At 40.1% G+C, this 12623-nt stretch overlaps 1 protein-coding gene across 1 annotated transcript in view; it reads right to left on the reverse strand.

Moving 5' to 3' along the window:
• RNF17 (ring finger protein 17) overlaps window positions 1-10976 on the reverse strand; it is a 110867-nt gene extending 99891 nt beyond the window's left edge. The window contains exons 1-2 of the mRNA XM_027557653.1: window positions 10847-10976; window positions 7648-7742 (exon numbers count right to left, since the gene is read on the reverse strand). Coding sequence (XP_027413454.1) covers window positions 7648-7742; window positions 10847-10976 — 225 coding nt within the window. The remainder of the gene's footprint in view (window positions 1-7647; window positions 7743-10846) is intronic.
• Between the last annotated feature and the right edge of the window lie 1647 nt (window positions 10977-12623).

Consider the following 12623-nt stretch of genomic DNA (forward strand, 5'->3'; position numbering starts at 1 on the left):
GAGGGGGATAAAACAAATGAAAAAGGAAACATTTCTGAATGGTTAAATATAAAAAAATTAAATGTGAAAAACTGGGAGAAAAGAGTTAAAACACAAAGAACAAAGTGTTAATATCTCTATCACATGAAGTAGTCTTACAATTTAAGAAAAAGATAATTCAAAAGGAAAATATGGAAAGGACCTGGAAGGATCTCTTAAAGATTTTCCATAAAGAGCTGAGAAGTTAACATGAAAGATTGATCAATTTCACTAGTATTCAGGGAATTTCAATTTAAAACAGATACCCATTTTTTGTCCATTAAACTGCCAAACATTAAAAAAATATGACAAATACAAACATAGATTTTTTTAGACATAATAATTAACAGAACCTGCTGGTGGAACTTTTTTTTTGGTGGGAGTGAGTTTGAGGAATTGTGCAAAACCCTAGTGAAAAAATCTGAAGCCACCTAGTGTTTATCATAAAGAGATTATATTATAGCATTGATGTACCATGGTTTATTGTACACCCATTAAAAATTATGTAGGAGACATTTATGACAATAGGTTAATGCTGGAAGGAATGTAGCAGACTACTAAATGTTAAAGTGGGGTTAATGTTTGGTGGGGAAGAGGATGTTCTGGCAAGCTTTTAAGTATAATGTACCAAAGACAGTTATCTATTATTAGATAATAAAGGAAAAGTGTTACTTAAAAAAAAAAACAAAAACAGATTTCATCAAATATTTTTAAGAGCACCCCCTAAAAATCAGGGCTAAAATCTTAATTTCTATCCACCTCCTCATTTACGCCCCATTGGCCTGGCATTTCATAGTAAGAGGTTATTGTTACTACCAACAGATTTGATACAGGACATTTCACCCAGAAAATTTAAGAAAATATTAAATAAAACTGATTTAAAAGATTTCAGTTAAAATTGTGAGAGTCTTAACTTCTGATATATACAATAAAGATTTTATTCCCCCTACTCCAGAATAGCTTGTTGCTTAAGTATTATTTATGGTGGTATTTTTGCTTGTTTGTTTTCTGCTACGTGTAACAGAAAAATAGTGGGCAAATTTAGACAGCATTTTCTCTGTGGCTTCTGACTTCCCTGGTGGCTCAGCTGGTAAAGAATCCGCCTGCATTGTGGGAGACTTGGGTTCCATCCCTGGGTTGGGAAAATACTCTGAAGAAGGAAACAGCTACCCACTTCAGTATTCTGGCCTGGAGAATACCATGGACTGTACAGTCCATGGGGTTGCAAAGAGTCCAACCTGACTGAGTGACTTTCACTTTCTTCTGTGGGTTCTGACTTCAGTGATGAATAACAAGGCTTCTCCACCCAAGATTAAACAATTACCTATAGTCTCTTCTAGTTTACATTTTCAATTTGTAGGTTATTCCAATCCACATGTGATTTTAATATATATTAATCACCTATGATGGGTTAATTTGTCATTTTCTCATGGCCCAATATATTTTTAGACTTATGATCTTTAGTCCAAATGATCAATAAAATGCCAGTATTTCTGTAATGGAATCTAAGTATGGTCACATTCTTAAACAAAACCTGTCATATTGCTGTATATAACTATAGAATGGTTATTATTAACCATTAATAGGACTGGAATGCAAAAGTAGGAAGTCAAGAAACACCTGGAGTAACAGGCAAATTTGGCCTTGGAGTACAGAATGAAGCAGGGCAAAGGCTAATAGTTTTCCCAAGAGAACACACTGGTCATAGAAAACACCCTCTTCCAACAACACAAGACAAGACTCTGCACATGGACATCACCATATGGTCAACACTGAAATCAGATTCATTATATTCTTTGCAGCAAAAGATGGAGAAGCTCTATACAGTCAGCAAAACCAAGACCGGGAGCTGACTGTGGCTCATATCATGAAATCCTTATTGCCAAAGTCAGACTTAAATTGAAGAAAGTAGGGAAAACCACTAAACCATTCAGGTATGACCTAAATCAAATCCCTTTATGATTATACAGTGGAAGTGATAAACAGATTTAAGGAACTAGATCTGATAAACAGAGTGCCTGATGAACTATGGACGGAGGTTCATGACATTGTACGGGAGACGGGATCAAGACCATCTCCAAGAAAACGAAATGCACAAATACAAAATGGCTGTCTGAGGAGGCCTTACAAATAGCTGTGAAAAGAGAAGCCAAAAGCAAAGGAGAAAAGGAATGATACACCTATTTGAATGCAGAGTTCCAAAGAATAGCAAGGAGAGATAAGAAAGCCTTCCTCAGTGATCAGTGCAAAGAAATAGAGGAAAACAATAGAATGGGAAAGACTAGAGATCTCTTCAAGAAAATGAGAGATACCAAGGGAACATTTCATGCAAAAATGGGCTCAATAAAGGACAGAAACAGTAGGGACCTAACAGGAGCAGAAGATGTTAAGAAGAGGTGGCAAGAATACACAGAAGAACTGTACAAAAAAGATCTTCACAATCCAGATAATCACAATGGTGTGTGATCACTGACCTAGAGCCAGACATCCTGGAATGTGAAGTCAAGTGGGCCTTAGAATGCTTCACTTCGAACAAAGCTAGTGGAGGTGATAGAATTCCAGCTGAGCTATTTCAAATCCTGAAAGATGATGCTGTGAAAGCGCTGCATTCAATATGCCAGCAAATTTGGAAAACTCAGTAGTGGCCACAGGACTGGAAAAGGTCAGTTTTCATTCCAGTTCCAAAGAAAGGCAATGCCAAAGAATGCTCAAACTACTGCACAATTGCACTCATCTCACATTCTAGCAAAGTAAAGCTCAAAATTCTCCAAGCCAGGCTTCAGCAGTATGTGAACCATGAACTTCCAGATGTTCAAGCTGGTTTTAGAAAGGGCAGAGGAACCAGAGATCAAATTGCCAACATCCGCTGGATCATCAAAAAAGCAAGAGAGTTCCAGAAAAGCATCTATTTCTGCTTTATTGACTATGCCAAAGCCTTTGACTGTGTGGATCACCACAAACTGTGGAAAACAGTTCAAGAGATGGGAATACCAGACCACCTGACCTGCCTCCTGAGAAATCTGTATGCAGGCCAAAAAGCAACAGTTAGAACTGGAAATGGAACAACAGACTGGTTCCAAATAGGAAAAGGAGTACGTCAAGGCTGTATATTGTCACCCTGCTTATTTAACTTATATGCAGAGTATATCATGAGAAATGCTGGGCTGGAGGAAGCACAAGCTGGAATCAAGATTGCAGGGAGAAAATCAATAACCTCAGATATGCAGATGACACCACCCTTACGGCAGAAAGTGAAGAACTAAAGAGTCTCTTGATGAAGTGAAAGAGGAGAGAGTCAAAAAGTTGGCTTAAAGCTCAGCATTCAGAAAACTAAGATCATGGCGTCCAGTCCTATCACTTCATTTTTTGGGGCTCCAAAATCACTGCAGCCATGAAATTAAAAGACACTTACTCCTTGATAGAAAAGTTATGACCAACCTAGACAGCATATTAAAAAGCAGAGACATTACTTTGCCAACAAAGGTCCGTCTAGTCAGGGCTACGGTATTTCCAGTAGTCATGTATGTATGTGAGAGTTGGAATATAATGAAAGCTGAGCGCCGAACAATTGATGCTTTTGAACTGTGGTGTTGGAGCAAACTTTTGAGTCCCTTGGACTGCGAGGAGATCCAACCAGTCCATCCTAAAGGAGATCAGTCCTGAGTGTTCATTGGAAGGACTGATGTTGAAGCTGAAACTCCGATACAATGGCCACCTGATGTGAAGAGCTGACTCACTGGAAAAGACCTTGATGCTGGGAAAGAGTGAAGGCAAGAAGAGAAGGGGACGACAGAGGATGAGATGGTTGGATGGCATCACCAACTCGACGGACCTGAGTTTAGGTAAACCCTAGGAGTTGGTGATGAACAGGGAGACCTGGCGTGCTGCAGTCCATGGGGTCTCAAAGAGTTGGACACGACTGAGCAACTGAATGGTATAGAGTATCAGTCAAAAACAGAGATGTTATTTAAAAAACCCATGCCACTATGAAAGATAAAGACTGATTCATATGTACTCAAACTCAGAAATAAGAACATAAGCATACTCATTAACTCTGAATGGAATCATTATAGGCTTAAGCTTGAAATAGCATCACCTGGGCCTTCAACAAAAGTAATGTGACTATAGGTATTACTTTTTAGAGCATATACATTATTTAAAAATAATAAACTTCAATCCGGAAATAGTCTATAAATTCAGACTTTTCACTAATTTAGACTTGATTCTTCCCTTATCTTTTTCCAAATACAAGATACCAGCAAAAATGTAAACTTTAAAAACTAACAGGGACTTTCCTGGTGGTCAACTGGTTAAGAATCTGCCTCCTAATGCAGGGGACTTGAGTTCCATCTTTGGTTGCGGAACTAAGATACCACAGGCTGCAGAACAACTAAGGGCACTGGCCTTAAGGCTTCCCTTGTAGCTCAGTTGGTAAAGAATTTGCCTGCAAGGCAGGAGACCCAGGTTCGATTCATGGAAAGGGAAGATATCCTGGAAAAGTAAATGGCAACCCACTCCAGTATTCTTGCCTGGAGAATCCCATGGACAGAGGAGCCTGGCAGGCTACAGTCCATGGGGCTGCAACTAGAGAGTCCATGGGGCCGCAAGCCAGAGCCTTAACTAGAGAGCTGTCGAGCTGCAAGGAAGACCCAGTGCAGCCAAAAATAAATTATATAAAAAAAAAAAACTAATAAAAGAGTGGTAACAATTTCAGGAAGGTTTCTTGAAGGATTCCTTTAAACAGTGGCCAGCTTTAGTGCATTTGAAGACTGAATACAGTCCTCTGTCAATTATGTGGCTTATAATAGCACAGGGAGAAAGGGGAAAAGGTGGGTAGGATGGGACAGACCACATGTCTCCCAAAGTGAGAGGCAGAACTAGTCAAATGATACAAAATAGATTTGCTACAATCCTAAAATCAAAAACCAGTATTTGTAACAGCACTGTAAAGCCAAGTATACTTCAATAAAAAAGCACACATAAATGTAAATTTCAAAATAAAAAACTAGTATTTGTAAATACAATATAAACACTTGATTAGATGTTACGAAAACACTAAAAATAATACGTTAGTATTTTAAGAGACCATTAAACACAAAGTCATTTGCCACAAAAGGCAAGAGGTTACTGTTCTAATAAACTTGCTGTTTTTTTAATATCAGAACAGGATAGACATGAGCAGAGACAGTTACAGTGGAATGTCTCTTTCTTTTCCCTTAATTCACTCTTTACCCACCATAAGACTCAATCTGTCAGGGATATTGTATTTCAACCAGGAGCTAGGCTCCCCTTTGTCTTAACTATGGAGCTGCTGCTGCTGTTGCTAAGTCGCTTCAGTTGTGTCCGACTCTGTGCGACCCCATAGACGGCAGCCCACTAGGCTCCTCTGTCCCTGGGATTCTCCAGGCAAGAATACTGGAGTGGGTTGCCATTTCCTTCTCCAATGCATGAAAGTGAAAAGTGAAAGTGAAGTCGCTCAGTCGTGCCCGACTCTTAGCGACCCCATGGACTACAGCCTACCAGGTTCCTCCGTCCATGGGATTCTCCAGGCAAGAGTACTGGAGTGGGGTGCCGCTAGCTACTGTCAAAAAAAGGGAGAGGGACTAGGAATTTCCCACAATAAAAGCCATGATTCATAAAGTACATAATTCCAAAACAAATATCTTCTAGTGTGTAATGTGTCTGCTGTAATTTAAACCTGCACAAATCACATATTTGTATGTTTATATACATATTATTATATATGTATGTGAAAGCTGGACCATAAAGAAGGCTGAGTGCTGAAAGTGAAAGTCACTCAGTCCTGCCTCTTTGTGACCCCATGGACTATACAGTCCATGGAATTCTCCAGGCCAGAATACTGGAGTGGGTAGCCCTTCCCTTCTTCAGAGGATCTTCCAAACCCAGGGATCGAACCATTGCAGGCAGGCTCCCACATTGCAGGCAGATTCTTTACCAGCTGACCCACCAGGGAAGCCCTGAGTGCCAAATGACCGATGCTTTTGAACTGTGGTGCTGAAGAAGACTCTTGAGAGTCCCTTGGACTGTAAGATCAACCAGTCAATCCTAAAGGAAATCAATCCTGAATACTCATTGGAAGGACTGATGCTGAAGCTCCAATACTTTGGCCAACTGATGTGAAGAGCTGACTCATTAGAAAAGACCGTGCCCTGTTTCTGGGAAAGACCAAATGCAGGAGGAAAAAGGGACAACAAAGGACGAGATGGTTGGATGGCATCACCAACTCAATGGACAGAAGTTTGAGCAAGCTCCTGGAGATGGTGAAGGACAGGGAAGCCTTGTGTGCTACAGTCCATGGGGTTGTAGAGTCGGACACAGCTGAGCAACTGAACAACAAAAACAATATGCATTATTATATATATTCTTGGTAGCACTAGTAGCAAAGAACTGGCCTGCCAATGCAGGAGACATAAGAGATGCAGGTTCAATCCCTGGGTTGGGAAGATCCCCTGCAGAAGGGAATGGTAACCCACTCCAGTATTCTTGCCTGGAGACTCCCATGGACAGAGGAGGCTGACGTGCCTCAGTCTATACAGGAGCAAACAGTCGGACATGACTGAAGCAACTCATTACTCACATATGTATTTTTATCATGGTTAACCTGCAAACCAGTTAATCCACATCTAAATAATCAAGGGTCAACCATAACACTTATTTTAAAACTTGGAGAGAACTTACACATAATTCAGATTTGACTTTTACAATTCTATAAGAAAATCAGGTATTATTTCCATCTCACAAATGAGGAAACTCAGGATTAGGGCACAAGAACTAGGACTGCATCCCAGGTGGTCTGCCTCTATATTAACTGTCTGCCATGCTGCCACAGAAAATAATCGATACAAATCTTCAAAATCTGATCTCTCAAGTGGAACATTAAGAATTAAATAGAGATTAAGAAAACTTTCTAGGAACATACATATATAAACCGAGCAATACTTATATTTGTAGTAAATGCAAAGAAAGTTCAGTAAATTTTATTTTAAATCCTTAATTTGTTCTCACTATCTTGAGTGCATGGGTTTTAGTGCAACTGCATTATTTTTAGCACTTCTAAAGTTAACTTTAGGATGTTGTTTATTTTTTAACACATCTCTACAAGTGTAAATTTAATGACACACAAAGGTTGAGAGGCAGAGGAAAATTCTAAATTTGCTTACATGATATCAGTTTAGAAAAAGGGGATAGAGATTTTAGTACTTCCCTGGCAGTCCAATGGTTAAGACTCCACTTTCCAATGCAGAGGATGGAGCTAAGATCCCGCATGCCCCGGGGCCAAAAAAAAAAAAAAACCCCATAAAATACAGGCAATGTTCTGGCCCATTCAATAAAGACTCTAAAAATGGTCCACATCAAAAAATCTTTAAAAAAAAATACAGATGTAGACTGGTAAGTGTATGACCCTAAGCTTGCATTCTTTTTGATCACTTTGAATAGTTACAAAAACGTACGTGAAAAGCCTTATCTTTTGCTAGGTTTCTTTATTTAAAAGACTCAGCAGCAAATATCCAAGTTTTTAGTTCCTAATTAGAAGTATGTTTTATTTCTCTACCATTTTTACCTGTAACATTATGTTGTAATGTGATCGATATGAACAATAAAACTTACCTCACAATCAGGGCATGTGATTGTGCTGTATTCTTCAGTCATTAATAAGCACAGGTCACAAAAAGCATGTCCACATTGAAGTTCATGGTGGTGACCTACTGACGAAATTCTTCTGTGAATTAAACTTTTCAGTTTGTTAATGATGCATATTCAGTATAAGCAAAGGGAAAAATTAAAAGGGATTCTCTTCTATAGAAAAATATATCTATTTAGTTAGAAATGGATGACATTAAAATTCAAGAGAAACAATACAAATTAGAAGGGAGAAAAATCAGAAGAAAAGAGAAACCAGGCAGAGATAATTAATATTGCTTGCATTCATTTAGATAGTTATTTGGTACCTATAATACTTTGAATCTGCCAGCTCTTACAATCATATAAAGAAAAAATCATATAAAAAATCTGACATACTCCATTTGATCATTATAATTATCACAGCTAAATAGGCTGTAGATATCATATTTGACAACCTAGAGATGGATAAACATTTTGGTGATCTGGGATAAATGGTATAATCCAGATCTAGTTCTGTTTCCAAGTCTAATGTTCTTTCTAGTTGATCATACTTCCATCTGCGAATTTGTACTTCCCATCCTGTGAAGGGGACAGTGAGGGTCAATTTGAGAAAGTGGCAAGACCTTCTCTTTGAACAAAATAATGCCATTTGCAGCAACATGGATGGACCTAGAGATTGTCATACTGAGTGAAGTCAGACACAGAAAGACAAATATCATATGATATCAATTACATGTGCAATCTAAAAAAAAGGGGGGTACAAATGAACTTACTTACAAAACAGAAGTAGAGTCATGGATGTAGAAAGCAAATTTATGGTTACCACGGGATGGGAAAGGGTAAACTGGGAGAAGGGGCTGACATACACACACTAAAGTTGGCTTAAAGCTCAATATTCAGAAAACGAAGATCATGGCAACCGGTCCCATCACTTCATGGAAAATATATAGGGAAACAGTGTCAGACTTTATTTTTCTGGGCTCCAAAATCACTACAGATGGTGACTGCAGCCATGGAATTAAAAGACGCTTACTCCTTGGAAGGAAAGTTATGACCAACCTAGGTAGCATATTGAAAAGCAGAGACATTACTTTGCCAACAAAGGTTCATCTAGTCAAGGCTATGGTTTTTCCTGTGGTCATGTATGGATGTGAGAGTTGGACTGTGAAGAAGGCTGAGTGCCGAAGAATTGCTTTTGAACTGTGGTGTTGGAGAAGACTCTTGAGAGTCCCTTGAACTGCAAGGAGATCCAACCAGTCCATTCTGAAGGAGATCAGCCCTGGGATTTCTTTGGAAGGAATGATGCTAAAGCTGAAACTCCAGTACTTTGGCCACCTCATGCGAAGAGTTGACTCATTGGAAAAGACTCTGATGCTGGGAGGGATTGGGGGCAGGAGGAGAAGGGGACGACAGAGGATGAGATGGCTGGATGGCATCACTGACTCGATGGATGTGAGTCTGAGTGAACTCCGGGAGTTGGTGATGGACTGGGAGGCCTGGTGTGCTGCGATTCATTGGGTCGCAAAGAGTCTGACACGACTGAGCGACTGATCTGATCTGATCTGATATATAAAATAGATAACTAACAAGAACCTGCTATATAATAGCACAGGGGACTCTACTCAATACTTCTGTAATGGTCTACAATCAGAAAAGAACCAAAACAAAACAAAAAAATAGAGAGTGGATATATGTAGATGTGTTGATATAACTAATTCACTTTACTGTACACCTGAAACACTGTAAATCAGTTACATTCAAATTTTTAAAATATCCTCTCTTAACAATCTAAGACATTGGCAAAGACAGAAGACAGGACAGAAGTCAGATGCTACTACTATCACACAAACATGACCCATATAAAGGTTATTTTTCACAGATTTAGCATTTATGAAGGGAAATACCATCTAATACTAACATTTTAATACTCTAAGTAGAATCTGAAGTTTATAGTAATAAATATATGTTATAGTTATGTCATTTAAAAAGATTTTGCAAGAAAAATGGGAAAAGAAACTAGATAAAATGAGGCTTCATTTACTATAAAATTAAGTGTTCCTGCTGATTTATATTAAAACAATTGCATTCTTTTGATAAAAAAAAAGAAATTTAGTTTTTAAGCTAATGAAACATCTAAAACTTGTTTAAAACCAGGGTAAATTTTAAAGCTCTAATTTAAATTCCAGAGATACTGTTACTAAGGATATCAAAACTGTTTTACCTTTTAAAGATTTCTGATACTGTACAAGTCGAAATAACGTGGGCTGCATTACAGCTTACAAAGCACTTTGATAATTCCACATGCAAAGGCACCATCTTTCCAATTGAGTACTTCTCAGCATTATAATACAAATGTATGAAAGAACAGGTGATTTTAAAATGTCATGTTCTAAAACTTTATTTTGTAATACTATATCATCAAATAATGGAGATTTTCTATGAAACAGCAGCAATCGAAATTCGGGTAAGAGAACTTGCCTCTCCCCAGGAAAACACAACCAATTTTCTCTACGCTCAGGTCTCCCAAGCAGAGTCCATCCTGGAGCGACTGAGAAAATGGACTTTCACTTTGAAAGTATAAAATGTAACAGTTACACAGGGTGATAATAAGACTCTGGCAGCTCCAAGAGTTTAGTTTCAACAACACACCCCTGCAGAGACATAGCACTCTAAGGCCTGTGAGGTTAGGGTCAAATAAACTGAACCTGTTTTCACTTGAGGAGAGTGTCAGTGAGCGGAGTATGGGCGCGCGTTCTCCCTGGATGGCCCAAGACTGAACACAAGATGCACAAAACCTAACGGGCTGTCTTCTGAACAAGGCTTTAAGCCAAGAGAGCAACAAGTCCCCCGCCCCCACCCCTAACATCCGTTTTTAAATATCAGGAACCTTTGGTTACCACAACAAAACTATGCAAGAAAATGAAGTTTCGTTGCTTCTTCACCACAGAATGACGGTTAAATTCTCACATTACCCCTTTCTCGAACCTGCGACCCCATCAGTGGGGCAGTCAGTGCACAGCAGGGGCGGAAAGCCGCTCTCGAGGCCTTGGCGTCAGGACCTCAAAGGCGGGCTGCGCGCTCGAGGCCTGGGCTGCCCCGTGCTCCCTCGCCGTCGCAGCCACTCCCTACTCTGCCTGTTCCTCAGCTCCCGTGACGGCAGGCGGACTGACCCCCCGCGTCTCACCCAGAGCTCTGGGCGCCCTTCTTCCACACCGGCTACACAGGGCCTCGGTGGCTCCCCGGGCCCGGCCGTGCGTCTCCACCTGCCCGCAGGAGGACACGGGGCGCCTAGCCCTCAACGCCTCAGCCGCCATCTTCGTGCCTCGAATCCCAGGCCCGCGTCGCGTGCAGACCCGGTATCCCTTGCGGCAGAGACCAATCGCCGGAGGCGGTGGCTCCAGGGAGCCAATCGGCAGCGAGGAAGCTCCAGCCCACCCATCCCCCCGCCCCAGACCCTCCCAGCAGGAGGCTGTTTGCTGTTTTACTCCGGGTGCTGAAAGCAGATTGCACGTGGTCTTCGGGGACCGTTTTGTGGTCTGATTTTTGTCCAAAGCTCAGTGCCTTATCACTCTCACTGCATATAAATCGGATTTCACGCATTACTCCTTACTTTGCTTTTGACTTTGCAGGTGGCGACGTCGTCCCCCTTCCCTAGTGGATCATAGTGGCTTTAGTGGAGAAGCCAGTCTAGCTACCCACCGGTGAGGAGATTTGGTTAACAGTTTCAAACTAAGGTGTGGTCGTTATTACTAACAATTGTTGACCCTACTGGTATTTACAAGGCCTTGTGTTGAGAACGTTTAGGGATACAAAGAATTTATAAACTAACAGGTTCCTGCTTGAGTGATATGTCATCCTCTACCTAAACGGGTAACTTCCACTAAAGCAGTTTGTATTAAATGCCAGAGGAGACTTAGAGAAAATAAGAATTGTATGCGTTGTGTGAAAAGCCTTTGTAAAGAATATAAGGTTTATACTAGACTTTAAAACCTGAGTGAAACTTACAGAGATAAACGGAGGAAATGAGGCTTTCCAGGGAGAAAGAACTGCAAAAACAAGGGATTGTAGGTGAGTAGATGCTGTTGCCTATTCGGTATTTAACTTACAGACCATTTGCCTAGATTAGTTAATACTGCTTTAAGTGAGCTTTTTGGAGAATTAAATTGGAATTGAATTTTAAAGAGTCTTGAATGTTGGGTAAGGACATACCCTTTAAACAGTCCAGTGCTGGGGAAATTGTGTGAGCAAGAAACCAGGTGATCTGGTAGCAATTTGGCAAGTATCAGTGTATTGTGGAGGAAGCACGTGGAGATGGCAGGGTTCCTTTAGCTACTAAGAGTAAAACCAGCATATATTCTTCATTTTCTTTTTCCCTCTATGTGTTTTGTTTTGGAAATAGAAGTATTCTGTCCAAAGCTCATCCCTGGTTAACATCCAAAATATACAAACAGCTCATACACCTCATATCAAAAAACCAACAACTGAATTCAAAAAGGATACCCTGAAGAAATGTCTTTAGTGAGAGTATCTTAATGGTGAATGCTCCAAGCTTTTATTTGGATGAAAATATTTTCATCTTCATCCTTGAATGAGCATTTAATAACATAATGTTCTAAATTGAGTTATTTTTTCTCAGACTTTGGAGATAACATCATACTGATTTCTGTCGGTCCTTAATAATCCCAACCCTTAGTGCTTCTGCTGTGGCCTCCCTGGATGGCAGTTTATTTACAGTCTGTCTTCCTGCCCCACCAATACTATCTCTGAGGGGACGCCACATTGCTCACCCTCAGTGTTCCTTAAACACTGTAGCCTTCTGCCCTGTCCAAGCAGGTGCTTCATTTGTCGAGCAATGAAAGCAAGAGGGAGAAATCCCATGTTGCAAATATAAAATGTAGGGCAAAACACCAACTAATAAATTATAGTATTTTCAGGCTTCAGTTCAGTTCAGTCGCTCAGTC

The sequence above is a fragment of the Bos indicus x Bos taurus genome, chromosome 12 (genome assembly GCF_003369695.1).
Source record: "Bos indicus x Bos taurus breed Angus x Brahman F1 hybrid chromosome 12, Bos_hybrid_MaternalHap_v2.0, whole genome shotgun sequence".
In the NCBI taxonomy this organism is placed as follows: domain Eukaryota; kingdom Metazoa; phylum Chordata; class Mammalia; order Artiodactyla; family Bovidae; genus Bos; species Bos indicus x Bos taurus.